Here is a 23,071-nt window from a genome sequence, read left to right as displayed (position 1 = left end):
CTGAATCCTTGGCCCGTTGGCCAAGGCAGCTTCTGCCTCTTAGGGTTGAAGTTAAATACCCCAAGAGGACTAGAGATTGGGCTTCACTAAATTAAAAATTCCAGGACTCCTTGCAACACAGTCAAGGGAGTTTAAAGTGGAATTATAGCACCACAACTGCTTGGTGTGAAAGCATAGACCAGTGGTTCTCACGTTCTGGTTGGTCAGGTGTTTTGCTCCCTGATCATCAGCCAAGACTTCAAGTCCAAAAAACCCCAGGAAACACTGCAAGTTGGACTCGAAGCCTCCAGGTCAATGGTTCTCAGCCTGGAGTTTTTGACCAACAACTTCCAGAAACCCCAGCCAGTTTACCAGCTGCGAGGATTTATGGGAGTTGAAGACCAAAACATCTGGAGACCCCAAGTTGAGAACCACTGCTCCAGGTGTTTTAGACTTCAATTCCCAGAAGCTGCAACTGCCTTGGCCAAGGATCAAATATTCTGGGCGATTAAGTCCATCTAGAACATGGCCATACAGCCCGGAAAACATACAACAACCCCGAAGTCCAAAACATTTGGAAGAACAGACTTTGGGTGCTGTACTTCAACTTCCAGAAGCGTTTTCTGATCGGGGCTCTGGGAGATGGAGTCCAAGCCTTCTTGAGGTCTCCAACATGCAGTGTTTCCAAAACACCAGTTTTTCAGGTGCTTTGGACTCCTTCTCCCAGAACCCCTGATCAGCAGAGGCTTCTGGGAGTTGAAATACAGCACCCAAAGTCTGTTCTTCCAGGTGTTTTGGATTTACAGGTCATGATCCCGGCCATGAAAGCCTTCGACAACACGTTTTGGATTTAATCGTTCAGAATATTTTATCCTTGGCCAAGGCAGCTGCAGCTTCTGGGAGTTGAAGTCTAAAACCAATGAAGCAGTGCTTCTCAAGCTGGGGTCCCCAGAAGTTTTGGCCATGAACTCCCAGAGTTGGAGACCTCAAGAAAGCTTGGAGTTCTGCTCCCAGAAGACTTGGCTGCCTCGCAACTGATCAGGGATTCTGGGAGCTGAATCCAAAAAAGACAAGAGTTTGGAAACACTTCTAGTTGGATGCTCCTCCTTCAGATGTTTGGAACTTCATCTCCCAGAAACCTCAGCTTCCTTGGCTAGTCTTCAGGGTTTCTAGGAGCTAAAGTCCAAAGACCAGGAAGACCACCTTTTGGGAAGCATTCACATACTCCAGAAGTCTTAGACTTCATCTCCCAGAAGCTTCAGCTTCCTTGGCTAGTCTTCAGAGTTTCTAGGAGCTAAAGTCCAAAGACCAGGGAGACCAGCTTTTGGGAAGCATTCACATCCTCCAGAAGTCTTAGACTTCATCTCCAGAAGCTTCAGCTTCCTTGGCTAGTCTTCAGAGGTTCTGGGAGCTAAAGTCCAAAGACCAGGGAGACCAGCTTTTGGGAAGCATTCACATCCTCCAGAAGTCTTAGACTTCATCTCTCAGAAGCTTCAACTGCCTTGGCCAGTGATCAGGGTTTCTAGGAGCTAAAGTCCAAAGACCAAGGAGACCAACATTTGGGAAGCATTCACATCCTCCAGAAGTCTTAGACTTCATCTCCCAGAAGCCTCAGCTGAGAGAAAGGGGGAAGGCGCAGGAGGACGCATGCTCGGCTCATTTCTGGAGGAGGGGAGTCACAGTTCCTTGTTGGGGGAGGAAAAGAGGAGGAGGAGGAGGAGGAGAACAGGTAAAAGTGGGGGGGGGAGAGAGAGAGATGACAGGCTGTCCTTTGGGGTCCTGTCTTGATGTATTGGATGTGTGGGGGAGTGGTCGTGAATGGGGGGGCATGGGAGGAGATGCGAGACAGACAGCCTTTTCCTTCCTTCCCAGCTGCTCTGCGCTTCTTCTCTTTTCTCTGCCTCTATTGTGTGTGTAGTGGGGGAGTTTCCATGGGGATGACATCCAAGGGAGATTCAACCTCAACATTAGGACGAACTTCATGGACAGTGGAATCTGCTGCTGCTGCCTGGGAGTCCAGAGAAGTCTTTTTCTCTGAAGATTTCTAAGCAGAGCCTGGATTGCCATCTGTTTGGGGTGCTTAGTTTGTGTCTTTCTGCCTGGCAGGAGATTGGAATAGATATCCCTTGGGGTCTTTTCCGTTTCAATGACTAAATGACAATTGAAGAGAGGCTCATTACAATAGGTGCATCTAGTGACTCTTCATGTTTTGGGATGCTTGTGTTATTGTGTTGTCGAAGGCTTTCATGGCCAGGATCACAGGGTTGTTGTATGTTTTCTGGGCTGTATGGCCATGTTCCAGAAGTATTTCTCCTGACGTTTCGTGGGCGAAATGTCAGGAGATAATACTTCTGGAACATGGCCATACAGCCCGGAAAACACACAACAACCAAGCTTGTGTTAATGGTTTTGTGAGTGGCTAGGATTTGCAATGTTCTTGCTACAGTAACCGTTTGCTGCATTTGTTTTGTGAGTAGCCAGGACCAGCAGCATTATTGTAACAGTAACTGTTTGTTTATTTACTTACCGTATTTATTTAAAACATGTATATTCCGCCCTTCCCACCCCGAAGGGGACTCAAGGCGGAGCACAACATATATACACCATGCATTCCATGCCAGGACATAAAACAATTACAAATACAGTAGAGTCTCACTTATCCACGCCTCACTTATCCAAGCCTCTGGATTATCCAAGCCATTTTTGTAGTCAATGTTTTCAATACATTGTGATATTTTGGTGCTAAATTCGTAAAGACAGTAATTACAACAGAACATTACTGCGAATTAAACTACTTTTTCTGTCAAATTTGTTGTATAATATGAAGTTTTGGTGCTTAATTTGTAAAATGATAACCTAATTTGATGTTTAATAGGCTTTTCCTTAATGCCTCCTTATTATCCAAGCTATTCGCTTATCCAAGCTTCTGCCGGCCCGTTTAGCTTGGATAAGTGAGACTCTACTATATATACAAACATTAAAACATTTATTTATTTATTTATTTCTAACATTTATATTCCACCCTTCTCACCCAAAGGGACTCAGGGCGGCTTACAGTAATGGCAGCAATTCAATGCCCGTACAAAATCAGTATCAAAGCAATGCATAAGACAATTAAAACGATTAAAAATACATTAAAAACATTAAACATTAAAACATTAAACATTAAAATCAGTTACAGTAGCGTCTCGCTTATCCAACATAAACGGGTCGGCTGAACGTTGGATAAGCAAAAATCTTCTGGGGAGGCCCTGCTCTCGGTCCCATCACCATCACAGGGGACGGGAGTCAGGGCCTTCTCAGTGATTGCCCCCCGGCTATGGAAGTCCCTCCTTGGTGAGATTAGATCAGCCCCCTCCCTCCTGTCCTTCAGAAAGATGGTCAAGTCCTCTCTGTGGGACCAAGCCTTTGGGGCAGGGCAATGAGGCAATAAGAGGAAACTTATTCCACTGACCAGCATGGTCTCCTGAGCTGGTTTAAACAGCTGATTTTAAAGTAGATATACGGTAGAGTATATCCCGGGAGCGGAATGAGCATCCGCTGTTAGCCCCAGCTTCTGCCAACCTAGCAGTTCGAAAACATGCAAATGTGAGTAGGTCAATAGGGACCGCTCCAGCGAGAAGGTAACAGCGCTCCATGCAGTCATGCCTATGGCCACATGACCTTGGAGGTGTCTATGGACAACACCAGCTCTTTGGCTTAGAAATAGAGATGAGCACCAACCCCCACAGAGACACGACTGGACTTAACGTCAGGGGAAACCTTTGCCTTTACCTAGCTGAGGTATGGCTATATTTGGAAGAAATTTGTGACCACTGATCACTTTTCTCTCCTTCAGTTCCTGATCTCTTTTGGGGAAATGGCTGTGTCTTTCATCAAGGAAGAGCGGGATCTACTGGATCCAGATCAGAGCCCCATTTACAAGGAAATCAAGATTGAAGATGGGGGGAACATGACCTCTCAAGGTAAGAAATCCTTTTGCCATATTTGGATCTATCCTGGAAAGAGCGAGTCCTTGTTCTTGGTATTTGGCATTCCATGGATAGCACAACAGAGGTGTGGGCCGCAGTGGCACAACGGGTTAAACCGCTGAGCTGCTGAACTTGCTGACCGGAAGGTTGGTGGTTCGAATCTGCAGGACGGGGTGAGCTCCTGCTGTTAGCCCCAGTTTCTGCCAACCTAGCGGTTCAAAAACATCCAAATACGAGTAGATCAATAAGTACTACCTCAGCAGGAAGGTATGTGACCGGCATGACTGCATGGCTCTCCACATGACCTAGGAGGTGTCTATGGACAACCCAGGTTCTTCAGCTTAGAAATTGAAATGAGCACCACCCCACAGAGCCGGAGGGGGAAGCTTTTACTTTTATCTGTGTTTCGCTGTTTCTAGGCATTGAATGTTTGTCTTTGTGCTTGGGTATGCTGAAATCCGCCCTGCGTCCCCTTGAGGAGATAGGGTGGAGTACAAACAAGTTGTTGTTGTAGTTGTTGTTGTTGTTATAAGAGCAGCTGTGTCATGCCCCCTGGAGATATTTCTTAATAATAATAATAATAATAATAATAATAATAATAATAATTGTAAGAAAATTGCACAGACAGACTACAAACAGAGGCACAACTATGTGGCCCAAATGATTCATTGGAACTTATGCCTCAAGTACCACCTCCCAGCAGCAAAGAACTGGTGGGATCACAAACCTGCAAAAGTCTTGGAAAATGAGCACGCAAAGATACTTTGGGACTTCCGAATCCAGACTGACAAAGTTCTGGAACACAACACACCAGACATCACAGTTGTGGAAAAGAAAAAGGTTTGGATCATTGATGTTGCCATCCCAGGTGACAGTCGCATTGACGAAAAACAACAGGAAAAACTCAGCCGCTATCAGGACCTCAAGATTGAACTTCAAAGATTCTGGCAGAAACCAGTGCAGGTGGTCCCGGTGGTGATCGGCACACTGGGTGCCGTGCCAAAAGATCTCAGCCGGCATTTGGAAACAATAGACATTGACAAAATTACGATCTGCCAACTGCAAAAGGCCACCCTACTGGGATCTGCGCGCATCATCCGAAAATACATCACACAGTCCTAGACACTTGGGAAGTGTTTGACTTGTGATTTTGTGATACGAAATCCAGCATATCTATCTTGTTTAATGTGTCATAATAAAATAATAACAACAACAACAACAACAACAACAACAACTTTATTTCTAGACCCCCCTCTCTCTCCAGAGAGACTCAGGGCAGTTAACATACATATAAACAGAAAACATTCAATGCCACAACTACTTCACTAATATCAAAAGTATAAAATGACAGTGACATACTCATTATAATAAAAATTCCAAATTAGAAAAAACAATAAATTTAAACATGACACTCAGTAAAATTATTATTGCACAGAGGGAGCGTATGCCAGGACAGATTTAAGTGACCAAGTTGCTGAAAATGTTGAGTATTTGTTGTAGTTTCACTTAGACCATAGCTGCTAAGGGTGGCAGTTATGTTAATCCTCCTCCTCTCCCTACGCTAAGGTGCATAGATGTGTCTATAACAGTTTCTTAAATGAGAGGAGGGTGGGGGGCATTTTTATTTATTTAGAGAGGGTTCCAGAGGCAGGGGGCGATCACGGAGAAGGCCCCCTCTCTCGTTCCCACCAGCCGCGCTTGTGACGGGGGTGGGACTGAGAGCAGGGCCTCTTCTGCTGACCGAAGTGCCCGAGATGGTCTATACAGGGAGATGCGATTTGACAAATAGCCTGGACCTGAGCTGTTTAGGGCTTTATAGGTAATGACCAAAACTTTGTATTTAGCTCGGAAACGGACCGGCAGCAAGTGGAGCTGCCGCAACATGGGAGTGGTTCTCTCCCTGTAGTAATCTGGCTGCCGATTGCTGAACTAGCTGTAGTTTCCGAACTATCTTCAAAGGCAGCCCCATGTACAGAGCGTTGCAGTAGTCCAAATGGGATGTGACTAAGGCATGGACTACCATGGCCAAGCCTGGCATCTCAAGGTATGGGCGCAGCTGGCACACAAGTTTTAAGGTAAGGTAAAGTTTTCCCCTGACGTTAAGTCCAGTCATGTCTGACTCTGGGGGTTGGTGCCCATCTTCATTTCTAAGCCGAAGAGCTGGCGTTGTCCGTAGACACCTCCAAGGTCATGTGGCCATTGGCATGACTGCATGGAGTGGCCTTACCTTCCCGCCAGAGCAGTACCTATTGATCTACTCACATTGGCATGTTTTCAAACTGCTAGGTTGGCAGGAGCTGGAGCTAACAGCGGGCGCTCACGCCGCTCCCGGGGTTTGAACCTGGAACCAGAGCCGGCCCTAGGTATTTTTCAAGTGTAGGCGAACAGAATTTTGGCGCCCCCCCCCCAACCAATCACTGAAAAATAAAAGCGTTGGATAAGCGAAAATGTTGGATAATAAGGAAAGATAAAGGAAAAGCCTATTAAACATCAAATTACATTATGATTTTACAAATTAAGCACCAAAACATCATGTTTTACAACAAATCAATAGAAAAAGCAGTTCAATACATGGTAATGTTATGTAGGAATTACTATATTTGCAAATTTAGCACTAAACATTGAACAGGGATATAGGGCAGTGTGGACTTAGATAACCCAGATAGCCCTCAATATTTAAAAAAAACTCTAAAATCAGGACAATAAATAAAGAACAACACTCTGAAAACAGAAGAAACCCAGACAGTAAACAATCAGGGACAGCTAACACCTCCCAAAAAAAAAGATTCTCCCAGGCAAGAAGAAGCCAGGCCTTGAAGCCACAGGGCCATTAAATGCTAATCAAGGTGATTAATTACAACATTCACACCTGCTTCAAAGAAAAGTTCTTTCTCCCACCCTGGACCTTCTACAGATATATAAACCCCACATACCTAGCTTCCAAGTTCTCACAGACCTCACAATCTCTGAAGGCCCCAAAAGTGGGCTCCCGTTGTGCGAAGGTGGGTCTGCGCCAGCCGGAAAGCCCAGCACGGGCACCGGGAGGCCCAAAAGAGAAGGAGGCGGAGAGTGGCGCCCTCCTCCCAGGACGATGGCGCCCCTGGGACGATGGCGCCACAGACAAGTGCCTAGTTCGCCTTATGGTTGGACCGCCTCTGCCTGGAACCTTTCAGTCTGCAAGTTCAGCAGCTCAGTGCTTTAATGCACTTCACCACCAGGGCTTCTTATTCATATGAATATGAATATCATATTCATAACATAATATTTCTTATGCCAAACTCTCCTGGCAAGTGGCCTTTTTTCAGTATGCTCCTTATGTTTTCCTTTTCCGTCAGGCAATCCGCAAGATGACGAGGAATATAAAGAAGAACCCATGGCTTCATCACAAGCAATCAAGCACGAAGCAGAACTAGAGACTTTGGAAAATCAAAAGAGAGCAAAAAGGCACCATAGAAATCTATCAAAGAAAGAAATGAAGAAATCCTCTGCTTCTCCGGGTGCTGACGTTTGTGAGTTCAGGAGACCCCGGAGAAATTTCAAAGGAAAAGGAAGGCAGAAGTGTTCTGTCTGTGGGAAAGTAATGAAATATAAATGGCAGTTAAAGATACATGGGAGAGTTCACACAGGGGAGAAGCCATATCCGTGCCCACATTGTGGTGAAAACTTCAACACTAGCGGGGCATGCATGAAACATCAAAGAATTCATACCGGGGAGAAACCATATAAATGTGCGGAGTGTGGAAAGAGCTTCAGTTTGAGCAGTACATTTACTTTACACAAAAGAACCCACACAGGGGAGAAACCATATCCCTGTGCAGAATGTGGGAAAAAATTCATTGCAAGATCTGCGCTGACGATACACCAGAGAACGCACACAGGGGAAAAACCGTATCCGTGCCTGCAGTGCGGAATGAGCTTCAATACTAGCGGAGCGCGTAGGAAGCATCAAAGGATCCACACCGGGGAGAAACCATACACGTGTATGGAGTGTGGAAAGAGCTTCAGCTTGAGCAACGCCCTTACTTTGCACAAAAGAACGCACACCGGGGAGAAACCATACACATGCGCGGAATGTGGAAAGAGCTTCATTGCAAGATCGGCTCTCACGATACATCAGAGAACGCACACCGGGGAGAAAAGATATCAGTGCTTGCAATGTGGAAAGAGCTTCAGTGATAACGGGGGGTATACGAAACATCAGCGAACCCATGAAGGAGAGAGAGCATATAAATGTACGGAGTGCGGAAAGAGCTTCCTTAGAAATTATGCCCTGACTTTGCATAAGAGAACACATACGGGGGAGAAGCCGTACCAGTGCACAGAATGTGGAAAGAGTTTTGTTGATGGTGGGGCGTGTATTAAGCACGAAAGAACCCACACAGGGGAGAAACCTTATAAATGCATGAAATGTGGAAAGAGCTTCAGCAACAATGTATATCTACAGTCGCATGAACGAACTCACACAGGGGAGAAACCCTACAAATGCACGGTGTGCGGGAAGAACTTTGGTCGGCGTGAAAATCTGCATTTGCATCAAAGGACCCACACAGGAGAAAAACCCTATAAATGTACAGAGTGTGGAAAGAGCTTTAGTCGCCGCGAAAATCTGCAACTACATCAAAGAACTCACACAGGGGAAAAACCATTTAAATGCCTGGAATGCGGAAAGTGCTTTAGCCGGCGTGAGAATCTGCACTCACACCAAAGGACTCACACAGGGGAGAAACCATACAAATGCACGGAATGTGGGAAGAGCTTTAGTCGGCGTGGGAATTTACATGCCCATCAAAAAATCCATACCGGGGAGAAACCACATACATGTACAGATTGTGGGAAGAGTTTCAGTCGGCGTGGAAATCTATACTCACATCAAAAAACTCACAAGGTGGAAAACCATATGAATGTATAGACTTCGAGAAGACCTTTAGTTGGCTAAATGGACTGTAAATAATGTACAGTAGAGTCTCACTTATCCAACATAAACGGGCCGGCAGAACGTTGGATAAGCAAATATGTTGGATAACAAGGAGAGATTAAGGAGAAGCCTGTTAAACATCAAACTAGCTTATGATTTTACAAATTAAGCACCAAAACATCATGTTATACAACAAATTTGGCAGAAAAGGTAGTTCAATGTGCAGTAATGCTACGTAGTAATTACTGTATTTACAAATTTAGCACCAAAATATCACGATGTATTGAAAACATTGACTACAAAAATGCGTTGGATAATCCAGAATGTTGGATAAGCGAGTGTTGGATAAGTGAGACTCTACTGTATTGGGTTGGCTGGATAGAATGTAAAAAAGAAGTTCAGTGATGGTATAGTATTGTGCATCTAAAGCAGTGGTTCCCAAACTCTAGTTTTCTCAATGCTTTGGACTTAATCTCCCAGATTCTTTGGCAATTGGCCAAGATGGCTGAATCAAATCATGAAATCAGAGTTGGAAGAGATCTCAGGGGCCACCCAGTTTAACCTCCTCAGGGGGTTCTTAACATCTTGAGGACCAGAATCTGGTCACATCAGGATAAGACAGGACACACAAGAAAAGGCAACGATACCTAGGAAGGTAGAAGGCAGTAGAAAATGAGGAAGATCAAATTCCAGATGCCTCTGGAATGCCAGGTGGCCATAAGTTTACAAGACCTGAGGATGTGAGAGCTAGACTATAAGGAAGGCTGAGCGAAGGAAGAGAGACGCTTTTGAACTTTGGTGCTGGAGGAAAATCCGGAGAGTGTCTTGGACCTTGGCAAGAAGATCCAACCAGTCCATCCTCCGGGAAATAATGCCCAATGGCTGCTCACTGGAGGGAAGGAGATTAGAGGCAAAGCTGAAGTATTTTGGCCACATCATCAGGAGACAGGAAAGCTTGGAAAAGACCACGATGCTGGGGAAAATGGAAGGAAAAAGGAAGAGAGGCCAACCAAGGGCTAGATGGATGGATGGGATCCTTGAAGTGATTGGCATGAACTTGAAGGAACTGGGGGCGGAGACAGCCAACAGGGAGCTCTGGCCTGGACTGGTCCATGAGGTCAAAAAAAGTCAGAAACGACTGAACGAAAGAAGAGGAGGAGGAGGAGGAGGAGGAGGAGGATGATAGGGTGACTTGGAACTTGTTCATTCATTGACTTTGTGGCAATTTAACATCTATGAATTATTTGGTTGGCTCAGTAGATGGATCCTTGGAACTTTTGGGGAAAATGTATGTGTATTAGGCTTGAGCAAATTTTTCGTTAGTTCGTTAAATTCGTTTAAAATTCGTTTCATAATTACTTTTGAATTGATATTGAACCATCTGCTCACTGCCTTACAAATATTACGAATTTGAATAATAAAAGTACCTTTTTTTCATTTGTTTCTGATGTCTGTAGCCCCTCTGAGAGGAGAAGCCATGTTGGCATGCCTCTCAGCCAATCAGAGGGAGGGAGAGGCATGGCCATCGATCTGCTAGCATTTTAAAAATGCCATTGAGACGCGCCCCCCCCCCCCCACCACCACCACCACTGGCTCAGTAGAAGCCTTCCGCATTGCTCTCTCGAAGAGACATGCCTGCCTGCGCTTGGCCTTCTCCTCTGGAGCCGCGTGTTTGGTTTTGCTTCTTTCCAGACTTTCCAGCCACTGGCTTAAAGGGGAATACCAGAGCCAGGCAAGCCTTCCTAAACGGAATCCTTAGAGCCAGAGGATATCCCTTTAAGAGATTCTTTGATTCTATGTGTGTTTGGATTCAATTTTGACTGTTTGCAATATTGAATCATATTTGGCCATATAACTCCCAGAGAGAGCTACACTTACATTGTCATTTTCAACTGGGCAGCTTAAGCCAACACGTAACAGCTGGAACTTTGATCTTGAAATGGTCCGGACTTTTGATCACTGAAGATACTGGAATCTCAAGCAGCTACAGCAGTGGTTCTCCCTTTACAGAAAACACTTCCTCATCAATTTACTATTGATAGAATAGTTATCACAAAGAGACAGGATTCTTGTGCACAAGCTTTTCATTGTCACCTTTAAAAGTGGAGAAATGTACTAGTGGAATCTCACATAAATTGAATCAATGGTTTTGTGTTGACGTCTGTGGAGCAGCAGGCTATCAATGTGCTTCAGTTATAAAGAGATTAGAGTCACGGAAGGACTAATCCATGTTTGTTTGGGGAGTGTGGTGTGAGCGTTTGAACAGTTTGCTCACACTAAACCAGGGGTCCCCAAACTAAGGCCCATGGGCCGGTTGTGGCCCTCCAAGGTCATTTACCTGGCCCTTGTCCTAAACTTTAGGCTTAGGGTTGACCTAAGTCTGAAACAACTTGAAGGCACACAACAACAACAATCCTAATTTTGGATTATCTCATCATAGTCCAGCCCCCCAACAGTCTGAGGGACCATGAACTGGCCCTCCACTTAAAAAGTTTGAGGACCCCTGCATTAAACCGTTTATGTCAACTAAATTAAATATGAGGGTTGAATGAAAAGTAATGCCTCCACCTTCGTAACTCCTCAGCAGATGGCAGTCCTGGTATGCGGCATGTACTGGCTTGTTGAGTAGACTCTCCTCTACACTTCCATTTGGCAAGAAGCCTTAGCATTGAATGGTTGTGTTGTTAAAGTGCAATGTATGGAACCCTGTGCAGACGGTCGGTCAATGCGACTTAAGCAATGTGCAGTCATTGAATTCTTGACAGCAGAAGGTGTCACCCCAATGGAGATTCATCAGAGAAGGCAAGCTGTTTATGGTGATTGGGTTGATGTGAATCCTGTGCGTTGTTGGGTGAGTAAATTTCAAGATCTTGAGGTGGGAACATCTGACTTACATGAGAAACAAAGAGTTGGGCATCCTGTGACAGCAACCACCAAGTTTCACAAGCAAAAGGTTGACAGATTGATTCAGGATGCTCATGGTATCACTCAGAGAGAAATTTCAAGCACAATCAGCATTTCACAAGAACATGTGGGTCACATTATTACTTTGCTTGGCTGTCGGAAGATCTGTGCACGATGGTTCCTGTGAGACGCTGGTTGCGGAAACAGAGTGTCGACTTCTTCCGTGACGGCTTCAGGAAACTTGTTCATCGTTGACAGAAATGTATCCAATTGTCTGGTGATTATGTGAGAAAGTGAATAGTGGTCGTTAAAGAGCACATTCTAAGGATTACCTCTGCATTTGATTTATTAAAATATTCTCATCCAAACCCAAGTAATGAAGGTGGAGGCATTACTTTTCATTCAACCCTCGTATGTTACATCTATTAATCCCACTGGAGCTCTAGTATTGAATGGAGAGGGCCTTCTCTTTGTCTCAGCCCCTTCTCAGTCATTTGATGGGAACAAGAGAAATGGATCTCAATGATGGCCCCCAAACTCTGGAACTCCCTCCTTAGAGAAGCTGAGGTGGCCCCATCTTTGCTTTTCTTCTGCCAGCAAGTTAAAATATTCTTCTGCCAGCAGTCTGTGAAAGACTAAGTATGATGTGTTTTCAATGCCGCGGGGTGCTATTGTTATGGCAGCATGTAATTTGTAGTGCATTTTTATGTCATCTGTTCATTTTTAAATAACTTCTGTGTGTATACTTTTATATATGTCATTTTATAATTTTATTATTTAAAATATGCTGTTAGCCACCCTGAGTATCATTATTAAGAGATATAATAACGTTCTGTCCCTCTAAGAACTGCATTTTGAAAAATGTGGCTTCTTGTGGAAACAAGGATTGGTGATAGTGCTTCAGTTGAGACACCTTTTCCTCGTGATACTGTATATACTCGAAGATAAGCCGAGTTTTTCAGCCCTTTTTATGAGCTGAAAAAGCCTCTCCCAGCTTATAATTGGGTCAAGGTCAAGCCGACAGTGGAGCCTGGAGGCCGTTGCTTGCAATATATGATATATTTATCTCTCACCTTACCCTCCCTTATCAGTGTTTACTTTTCCAAAGCCTCCTTCGCTCTTAACAAAGGGAATGTTTTGAAAAGGGAAAGAAGACCTTGCAAGTCAGGAAGAAGAATATATATATACCCATTAATCTTATAAAAGCATTTCCCCATGAAATATTTGTTAATCTCTGCTACAGATATATAAGCATTTCCCCTTGCAAGCCTTTGTAATCCCTATGTACCTAAATATTTGTATCTCTTTATATATATTAATTTTATATATGAATTTCCCCTCATATGCTTGCAAGTCTTTGCAAATCCTATATACATATAGATATCTAGAGATTTCCATATACCTGTATATCTGTATCTATGTGTATACATTATTTTGATATATAAATTTTCCCCTCACATGTTTGCAAGTCTTTGCAAATCCTATGCAGATATAATTATCTATATAGAGAGAGATGTCTATCTAGATATATATGAATATAGATATATAGGGCTTGGAAATACACACACACACACACACACAGAGAGAGAGAGATTTCTAGATAGATGCAGGAGGGAAATTCACATATATAGAGGATTTGCAAATGTTCCAGGGGGAAATGCATATGTGAAATTAGTATATATAATTATAGATCTGTATCTAGCTCTGCATTGTTTATATTGGCATTGAATGTTGCCCGTTACCATGTTGCAAGCCGGCCTGAGTCCCCATGGAGAGATAGGGTGGGATCCAAATGAAGTTGTTGTTGTTGTTGTTGTTGTTGTTGTTGTCATATTGGTTTTTTGACCCTACTTTTCCACTTAGAGAGCTAGTTTACTATTTTTCTTTGAAATACAGTAAATATTCAAAAATATTTAACTTGCTGGTGCCTCAATTAATGTAATTTTATTGGTATCTATTTTTATTTTGAAATTTACCAGTAGATGCTGCATTTCCCACCCTCGTCTTATACTCGAGTTAATACATTTTCCCAGTTTTTTAGGGTAAAATTAGGTGTCTCGGCTTATATTCGGGTCGGCTTATACTCGAGTATATACGGTGTCTCTTTCAAGAGAATTTCCCTTCCAAGGGGGAGATTCCTCTCACTTCCTGTTGTCTCACCCCCATTTGTAACTATGAGTCAGGTGTTTGTAACTCGGGGACTGCCTGTATATTTATATACAAGAGCACACATTAAAGTGGTGCCAAACTGTGTTTATTTTACAGGCTGTTAGGAATTGTGGGAGTTGGAAGTCCAAAACATCTGAGGGCCCAAATTTGATGCACCTTTGTCATACGTCAGATACTTGCAGAAGTGTGTCACTACTTTGGAAGCACACACTGATACACAATGTAGTTTTTCGTGGTATTTTATTAAGGCACCTCTGCCAAAACAATGAAGCAGGTTACAGTATGAACATCACAAGGAGCCCAGAGAGGAGAGTGCCATAGACAACCAGGAATGTGTTGTGTGTTGCAGTGGTCAAAGCTGCTCCAGGGATATAAATGGTGGCATTCACAGGGATGTCTGTTACATTTGTATCAGGAACACTATTTGCTGTTGCACGAGGGACTTCATGGCTTGCACCTGTATAGATGTGAACATCAGCACCTTCAGCACCTGGGAGGTGAGTTGTCACATCTCCAAGAACATTGCCTTTGACACCTTCTACATCTCCTGCCATGTGGCTGGACAAACATCTAAAGAAGACTCTTGGATTTTCTGGATCTTCAGTGACGCCTTGGACTTTCTCAGGATGATCAGCAAAGATTCGAGTAGCAATCCCTCCAGAAGGATGTGACATGGGTCCTGTGGGAAAGTCATCCATGGGACCACCATGGAAGGTGCATGAAATGTCTCCTGAAGGGCATTTGGCAGTCCTTGGGATCCGAGTTGTCGCTGAAAATGAGAATAGAGAGGAAAGAGTTTGCTAAGACACAGACAATAGTGTTGACCATTATAAATGGACTAACTGTGCCCGGCCACGCGCTGCTGTGGCGAAGTATGGTGGTATGGGAGATAAAGTATTGAGGAACTGGTGGTAGTTACGGTAAAGGTTTTACCTTACATTAAGTCCATTATAAATGGGTTATATAGCTGTGTGGAAGGGCCTAGAGTCTACACTGCCATATAATCCAGTTCAAATCAGATAATCTGCATTTTATAGGCAGTGTGGAAGAGGCCTAAGTGAGGCCTAACTCTGCCTGTCCCCTGGGCTGAGTGGGTTGCTAGGAGACCAAGTGGGCAGAGCTTAGCCTTCTAACTGGCAGCAATTGGATAAAAACAATTATTCCTCTCCCTCTAATTAGGACTTTATTTTTCTTTTCTTTTTGTTGTATGAACGTAGAGGTATGGATGAGGGGTTGTGTTGCCAAGTTTAGTGTTTCTGGGATGTGTAGTTTTGTTGTTTTGTCCTAGGCCGACATTTCATTACCCTTTTATATATATATACTAGCTGTGCCCGGCCACGCGTTGCTGTGGCGAAGTATGGTGGTATGGGAAATAAAGTATTGAGGAATTGGTGGTAGTTAAGGTCAAGGGTAAAGGTTTTCCCCAGACATTAAGTCCAGTCGTGTCTTACTCTGGAGGTTGGTGCTCATCTCCACTTCTAAGCCGAAGAGCCGGCGTTGTCCGTAGACTCCTCCAAGGTCATGTGGGATGACTACATGGAGCGGCGTTACCTTCCTGCCGGAGCAGTACCTATTGATGCACTCACATTTGCATGTTTTCGAAATTCTGGGTTGGCAGAAGCTGGAGCTAACAGTGGGGGCTCTCTCCGCTCCCCCAATTCAAACCTGTGGCCTTTCAGTCCAGAAGTTCAGCAGTTCAGCGCTTTAACACGCTGCGCCATCAGGGGATATTATTTCCTAAAGGTTGTGAATATACAATATTTCTGATTGGTTTTTTTTGTTTGTTGGAGGCAAGTATGAATGCTGCAATTAGGAAAAATGATTAGGATGTAATGGCCTTGCAGCTTTAAAGCCTTGCTGTTTCCTCCCTGAGTGAATTTTTTGTTGGGAGGTGTTAGCTGGCCCTGATTGTTTCCTGTCTGGAATTCCCTTGTTTTCAGAGTGGTGTTGTTTGCAATATTTTATGTGCTTCTACTGTCTGTGGCCCTGAGAAAACAGAGGATTTTCCAGACTTTGATGATGGGAATACTTTGTTGGGAGGTGTTAGCTGGCCCTGATTGTTTCCTGTCTGGAATACCCTTGTTTTCAGAGTGATGTTGTTTGCGATATTTTATGTGCTTCTACTGTCTGTGGCCCTGAGAAAACAGGATTTGCCAGACTTTGATGATGGGAATACTTTGTTGGGAGGTGTTAGCTGGCCCTGATTGTTTCCTGTGTGGAATTCCCCTGTTTATTTACTATCCTGGTTTAAGAGATTATATTGTTCTGCATTATTCTATCCCAGTAATTATTTCATATTAAAGAAGAATCTCACTTATCCAACATTCGCTTATACAATGTTCTGGATTATCCAACGCAGTCTGCCTTTTCATAATCAATGTTTTTGTAGTCAGTGTTTTAAATTCATTGTGATATTTTAGTGGTAAATTTGTAAATACAGTACAGTAGAGTCTCACTTATCCAACATAAACAGGCCGGCAGAACGTTGGATAAGCGAATATGTTGGATAATGAGGAATTAAGGATAACCCTATTAAACATCAAATTAAGTTATGATTTTACAAATTAAGCACCAAAACATCATGTTAGACAACAAATTTGTCAGAAAAAGTAGTTCAGTACACAGTAATGCTATATAGTAATTACTGTATTTATGAATTTAGCACCAAAATATCACGATATATTGAAAGCATTGACTACAAAAATGCGTTGGATAATCCAGAACGTTGGATAAGCGAGTGTTGGATAAGTGAGACTCTACTGTAAATACTACATAGCATTACTGCGCATGGAACTACTTTTTCTGTCAAATTTGTTGTATAATATGATGTTTTGGTGCTTAATTTGTATAACGATTACCTAATTTGATGTTTAATTGGCTTTTCCTGAATCCCTTCTTATTATCCAACATATTCACTTATCCTGCCGGCCTGTTTACGTTGGATAAGTGAGACTCTACTGTATATTTCTAATCTTATATTATCTGCTCAGAACTGGATTATCTGAGGCCCCTTCTTCACAGCTGTATAAAATGCACACTGAAGTGGATTATATGGTAGTGCGGAGTCAAGATAATCCAGTGCAAAGCAGATAATATAAGATTCTAAATGGGTTATATAGCTGTTTGGAAGGGCCTTGAGTCTACACTGCCATATAATCCAGTACAAATTAGATAATCTGTGGAAGAAGTCTAAGTGAGGCCTAAATCTGCCTGTCCCCTAACTGAAACCTGGCTGTCCCTTGGTTGCTAGGCAACCAAGTGGGCAGAGATTAGCCCTCTAAACTGGCAGCAATTGGATAAAAAAAATTATTGCTCTCCCTCTAATTAGGACTTTATTTTTCTTTTCTTTTTGTTGTATCAACCTTGAGGCGTGGATGATGGGTTGTGTTGTCAAATTTTGAGGTTGAGGGGCCTGTACTTTTGTTGTTTTGTGAATTGCCGTGATGCCATCACTCTTTTATATATATAGATTATAAATGGATAATGTCAGTCTCTTGACAAATATTCCTCCCTGGGTGGAAAAAAGAGCCAAATATCTCCCCCTCAAAATATAGTTCAACCCCATGGCCACAAGATCCATGCCTGTGGTTTTATTTATCCACTTCTGACAAAAAAAAGTCTTCTTTAGACATCTAGACAAAGTTTGAGACCTTCTCCATCCCATTTGTGAGCTGCACTGCTTTTTGTTTAAACTTGACCTCTCTTCATCTTTTCCTTTTCTGCATTGGTCTTCCAGAGGACTCTGCTGCTTTTATAGTATCCTGCCCACTTTCTCTACCAAAATATCTTGTTTAGATTTATTTTCAAATGAATTCATTGCAGTAGATCAGAAGCCAGTGAGTTGTACCTGTGAGTTTGGGTTGCTGGACACTCCGGGTACAAAGCGTTTCGACCTCAGCAAGTTCTTCCTGCCTCTGATGAAGAACAGGGTGAAGCATTGCAATTTCCTTCATTCTGGGATTCAAATAAAGAGAGAATTGGAGCATCAGCCAAATATCCTCTTTCATAGGACCTTAGTTGAAGTCTTGTATTAAAATGCATCCCTCTGACATTTCACAAATGCAAGCTGGGGAACATCCAAGCACAGACTATGTATGGTCAAGATGGGGGAGGTTTGGTGTGCATCTACACTATTGAATTAATGCAGTTTGGCACCACTTAAACTGTCATGGCTCAATGCTATGGAATTCTGGGAGCTGTAGTTTTACAACATCTTCTCTGTCAAAGAGTGTTGCCACGTCACCAAACTACCACTTCCAGGATTCCCTAGCACTGGGCCTGGGCAGCCAAACTGGTGTCACGCTGCATCAGTTCAACAGTGTAGAATCATCCTTGGTCAGGTTGTATTAATTTACTTTTACTTGAACTGACTAGGAAGGGAAAGATTCATCCTGGCCTCACTATACCCTTCTGCCGAATGCAGTACGATCCTCATATCCATGGGGGATTTGTTCCCAAACTTCACATGAATAGGGAGCAAGCTTGTTTTCTGCTGCCCTGCAGACTAGGACGCAGAACAATGGCTTCAAACTACAGGAAAGGAGATTCCACCTGAACATCAGGAAGAACTTCCTCACTGTGAGAGCTGTTCAGCAGTGGAACTCTCTGCCTCAGAGTGTGGTGGAGGCTTTTTCTTTGGAGGCTTTTAGACAGAGGCTGGATGGCCATCTGTTGGAGATGCTTTGAATGCAATTTCCCTGCTTCTTGGCAGGGGGTTGGACTGGATGTCCCACGAGGTCTCTTCCAACTCTATGATTCTATGAATACAGGGAATGGCAGACAATAGACAACTATATTACGGTCAGTCTTCATATCAACTGGGGTTAGGGACACAGGACACCCCAGAAAACTAAAAATATGCAAATAAAAAAATGAATAAGTATAACTGATGATGACCTAGATATTCTAGAAAGGCCAACCTCTTCCATTTATGCTGGAGGACCTACACATTCCTAGAAAAAATACTTCCCCGGGATTCTCTACGTCAGTGGTTCTCAACCTGTAGGTCCCCAGATGTTTTGGCCTTCAACTCCCAGAAATTCAACAGCTGGTATACTGGCTGGGATATATGGAAGTTGTAGGCCAAAACACCTGGGAACCCACAAGTTGAGAACCACTGCTCTACATTGTCCAATGTACTTCTATGGCTAGCTTCCAACAAAGGTTGACCATAGATAGCATCATGATGGAAGACCTAGAAATTCCTAGAGAAGTTTTAGAAAGCAATTTCTTTATTTGCATTTTGTGTTTTCTTGGGGGTCCTGTGGTTCTACCCTAGGCAATACTTTGGACCTTCAGGTGTCTTGGACTTCAACTCCCACAGTTCCTAACAGCCGGTAAGCAGGTTGGGATTTCTGGGAGTTGAAGTCCAAAACATCTAGAGTTCTGAAGTTTGCCCATGCCTGCTCTAACCCCAGTCAAAGTGAAGTGCTGCCCTGGATGTGACCCTCTAGCACATACAAAAATGCCTTAAAAGAGGCATTTTAATCACCTTTTTGCTTCCTCTATCCTCCCTACCTCTTAACTATAGCTTGGCTTACGTGTCATGGAAGATTTTGCATGTTTCATTAGAATGAGGAGACATGCCAAGGGCAGGCAAGAAGCTGGACAGCAGAAGTTGGTAGATGTCAGTCCACTGAGAGGAGTTCACAGACTTTCCTTCTTTCTTGAGGAAGAAAAGTGCATTGGACAAGAGCACTTTCTGAGTTTTGGTGGCCAGGGTGGCCAGGGGAGAAGGTCTGTTGCAGGAAGACAGGATTTCTGCAGGCAAAGTGCTCTGGAAGGAAGGCACAGGGGGTGGAAAAGAGTGCAAGAGTCAAGAGGAATACTCAGTGGGCAACTGCAGCCACTCAAATGGGAAAAATACTACCCCAAAAAAACACTAATAGGAAGTGTTTTTCTAAGCCCACATTTGGTTTTGTAAACAGTGACTGGCATCTCATCAATGACATATATGTAACTACCCCATTCATTCAAGGTTGCAAATCTGGAGCTATGGCTGCAGTGATTTGCACATTTGAGCACCAATTCAGTTGTGCATCATTGCAATGCTCTTAACTAGACAGCGTCGTGCAACCAAGGCATAACTCCGTGGATTTGAAACACTCTAGGTATATCTGCACTGTAGAATGAATGCAGTTTGACAATACTCTAACTGCCACAGCTCAGTGCTATGGAATCCTGAACTACATTTCCCAGGATTCCATAGCATTGAGCCATGGAAGATAAAGTGGTGTCAAATTGCATTAATGTAATAGTTTAGATACAGTCTTGATGCAATGCTTGAACCACTATATCTGTGGTTCCCAAACTTTTTTGACCGGAGACCACTTTGACCAGAAACCACTTTGACCTGGGACCACTTTGACCTGGGACCACTTGACCAGAGACCACTTGACCAGGGACCACATTGATCAGGGACCACATTGATCAGGGATCACCTTGACCAAGGCCCACTTGACCAGAGACCACCAGGGACCACTTGACCAGAGACCACTTTGACCAGGGCCCATTTGACTAGCAACCACTTGACCAAGGCCCACTTGACAAGAGACCACTTTGACCAGGGACCACTTTGACCAGGGACCACTTTGACCAGGGACCACTTGACCAGGGATCACTTTGACCAGGGACCACTTTGACCAGGGACCACTTTGACCAGGGACCACTCTTCAACATTAGTACCAAAAGGGTTACGAATCAGTTTTTGGTCAACTTTAGATTTGGTTTGGTTATTTGGGGTGCTGATTCAGAAAATTGCATTGGCTAGACCACATCAGCTCTAGTTTATGATACAGAACACAGGCCATCCATTAGTCGGCATCTGCTCACCCACAGAAAACTACATTTAATAATCTAGAGTTGATGTGGTCTATCCAATGTAATTTTCTGAATCAGCATCCCAAATAACCCCAGGAACAGTCCTAAAATCAAAGACACCAAGGCCCCCACTTCCAGGTGCCACATGGAAGAGCTCCGCTCAGAGAGAAGGAGGAGGAGGAGAAGCAGCAGCCAGGAGGCTTGTTGTTGCGCCTTTTGTAGGTAGTCAGCCTCTCCCCTACTGACAGAACCATTGCCTCCACACTAGAAGAGGGTTTCGTGAGACCAGTCAATCTTGTTGCAACGGTCAGGTAACAATGAGGCCGCAGGCCATATTTTAGTTCCTGGGGACCACTGGTGGTCCATGGACCACAGGTTTGGAACCACTGCACTACATCATGCTGTTTCCCTATAACATTTCAAAGTGTTTCTGATTGGATTTGGGGGCTCTCCATGAGATTCCAAAAAGTGAGATCCATGGACCAAGCTTGATCCAAAATTTCACAATCTGAACTTACCTGGCAGTCATGGCCTCTGAGCCTGGACAAATACCCGTAGAGAAAGGCATAGCTTGGGAAATCCTTGACTTGCTCAACCACCAGGCTGGCAAGTGTGGAATTGTGTAACATTTGGGCCACAATGGTCAGGTCAGCAGCTTGTGTTGGACTCTGGCCAGCTAGGTTCTCCACCTGAAAATTAATTAGAAAGAGTTATTTTTCTGTGTTGTCGAAGGCTTTCATGGCCAGAATCACAGGGTTGTTGTATGTCTTTCGGGCTGTGTGGCCATGTTCCAGAAGCATTCTCTCCTGACGTTTCGCCCACATCTATGGCAGGCATCCTCAGAGGTTGTGAGGTTATTTTTCTTTCTGGATTTTGCATCTGAGTCCTTGCAGAGCCCTCTTTGCAGAAAAATATCTTCCAATGATTGCCAGAGCTGGATCACATATGTGTTGTCTTTGGATGGAGATTCAACATCAAGTGAAAATAATGAAGAGGAAATGTGACCCCGCAAAAGGTTCAAGAACATCTCCCCAATCACCAAAAACTCCCATTTCTTCACCCAAAGTTTCATCCCTTGGGTACATTTCCCTCTCTGATCAGAGACAAAAGTGGAACCCATTCGGAAAGCAAACAGAGTGATGGTGATAGGATCAACTCTAGATTTTTTATTTCTTCTCAGAGATAACAATGAGATTTCTCCTCATCTCATTTGCTTGAAGAGGGGCCCGAGGAAGGGAAAAATATATATGTAGTCTCTGATCCATGATCAGCAAGGATGGCTGAGCAATAAACATAGTTTCCTGGAAGATGATATTCTTGTTTTTGTGTACAAACAGTCCTTTCAAACAAGATAGGTTCTCTAGATATGTTTTTAAGTTGAATTTGTATGTAAGTCAAAACAGTCTCTATCTATCTATCATCTATCTATCTATCTATCTATTTAATCTGTCTATGTGAATGTATATATATTTGTATATGTATGTATTTATTATTTATTTACAGCATTTATATTCCGCCCTTCTCACCCCGAAGGGGACTCAGGGCGGATCGCATTACACATATAGGCAAACATTCAATGCCTTTTAACATAGAACAAAGACAAGACAAACATAGGCGGGCCTCGAACTCATGACCTCCTGGTCAGAGTGATTCATTGCAGCTGGTTGCAGCTGGCTTGCTCTCCAGCCTGCGCCACAGTCCGGGCCCATATGTATATCTACCTCTCACAGGGAAAATTCACCCCTGAAAGAGTCATTATTATGGGGAAAAGGAGTCTCCACTGGAGCTTGATCATCAATCCTTGTTTCCACAACAAGCCAACTTTTTCAAAATCCAATTATCACATGGACAGAAAGTGATGTGAACTCTTCTGAACAGAGGCACAGACACAAAAGGAAACATGCCGGGGGTGTTTACCCTTCCCTATGAGATCCAAAGCATATATATATATATATATATACACAGTAGAGTCTCACTTATCCAAGACTCACTTATCCAATGTTCTGGATTATCCAACACATTTTTGTAGTCAATGTTTTCAAAACATCGTGATATTTTGGTGCTCAATTCGTAAATACAGTAATTACTACATAGCATTACTGCGTATTGAACTACTTTTTCTGTCAAATTTGTTGTATAACATGATGTTTCGGTGCTTAATTTGTAAAATCATAACCTAATTTGATGTTTAATAGGCTTTTCCTTAATCCCTCCTTGTTATCCAACATATTCACTTATCCAATGTTCTGCCGGCCCGTTTACGTTGGATAAATGAGACTCTACTGTACATCACTTTCTGTCCATGTGATAATTG

General features: G+C 43.4%; 2 protein-coding genes across 2 annotated transcripts in view; one reads left to right on the top strand and one right to left on the bottom strand.

Moving 5' to 3' along the window:
• The first annotated feature begins 1,619 nt into the window (after positions 1-1,619).
• Positions 1,620-11,015, top strand: LOC100559699 (zinc finger protein 883). The gene is made up of 3 exons (XM_008124149.3): positions 1,620-1,708; positions 3,818-3,944; positions 7,286-11,015. Exons 2-3 carry the CDS (start codon positions 3,839-3,841, stop codon positions 8,857-8,859), a joined length of 1,680 nt encoding a protein of 559 aa, XP_008122356.2. The 5' UTR covers positions 1,620-1,708; positions 3,818-3,838; the 3' UTR covers positions 8,860-11,015.
• Positions 11,016-14,161: 3,146 nt separating this feature from the next.
• The window catches only part of LOC134297170 (uncharacterized), a 32,904-nt gene continuing 23,994 nt past the window's right edge, over positions 14,162-23,071 (bottom strand). Inside the window, exons 13-16 of the mRNA XM_062974297.1 lie at positions 21,276-21,446; positions 19,479-19,714; positions 17,786-17,892; positions 14,162-14,707 (exon numbers count right to left, since the gene is read on the bottom strand). Of these exons, the coding sequence (XP_062830367.1) occupies positions 14,214-14,707; positions 17,786-17,892; positions 19,479-19,714; positions 21,276-21,446 (1,008 nt within the window). The 3' untranslated portion in view covers positions 14,162-14,213. The remainder of the gene's footprint in view (positions 14,708-17,785; positions 17,893-19,478; positions 19,715-21,275; positions 21,447-23,071) is intronic.

The sequence above is a fragment of the Anolis carolinensis genome, chromosome 2 (assembly GCF_035594765.1).
Source record: "Anolis carolinensis isolate JA03-04 chromosome 2, rAnoCar3.1.pri, whole genome shotgun sequence".
In the NCBI taxonomy this organism is placed as follows: domain Eukaryota; kingdom Metazoa; phylum Chordata; class Lepidosauria; order Squamata; family Dactyloidae; genus Anolis; species Anolis carolinensis.
This window is presented reverse-complemented; position numbering and strand designations above follow the sequence as displayed.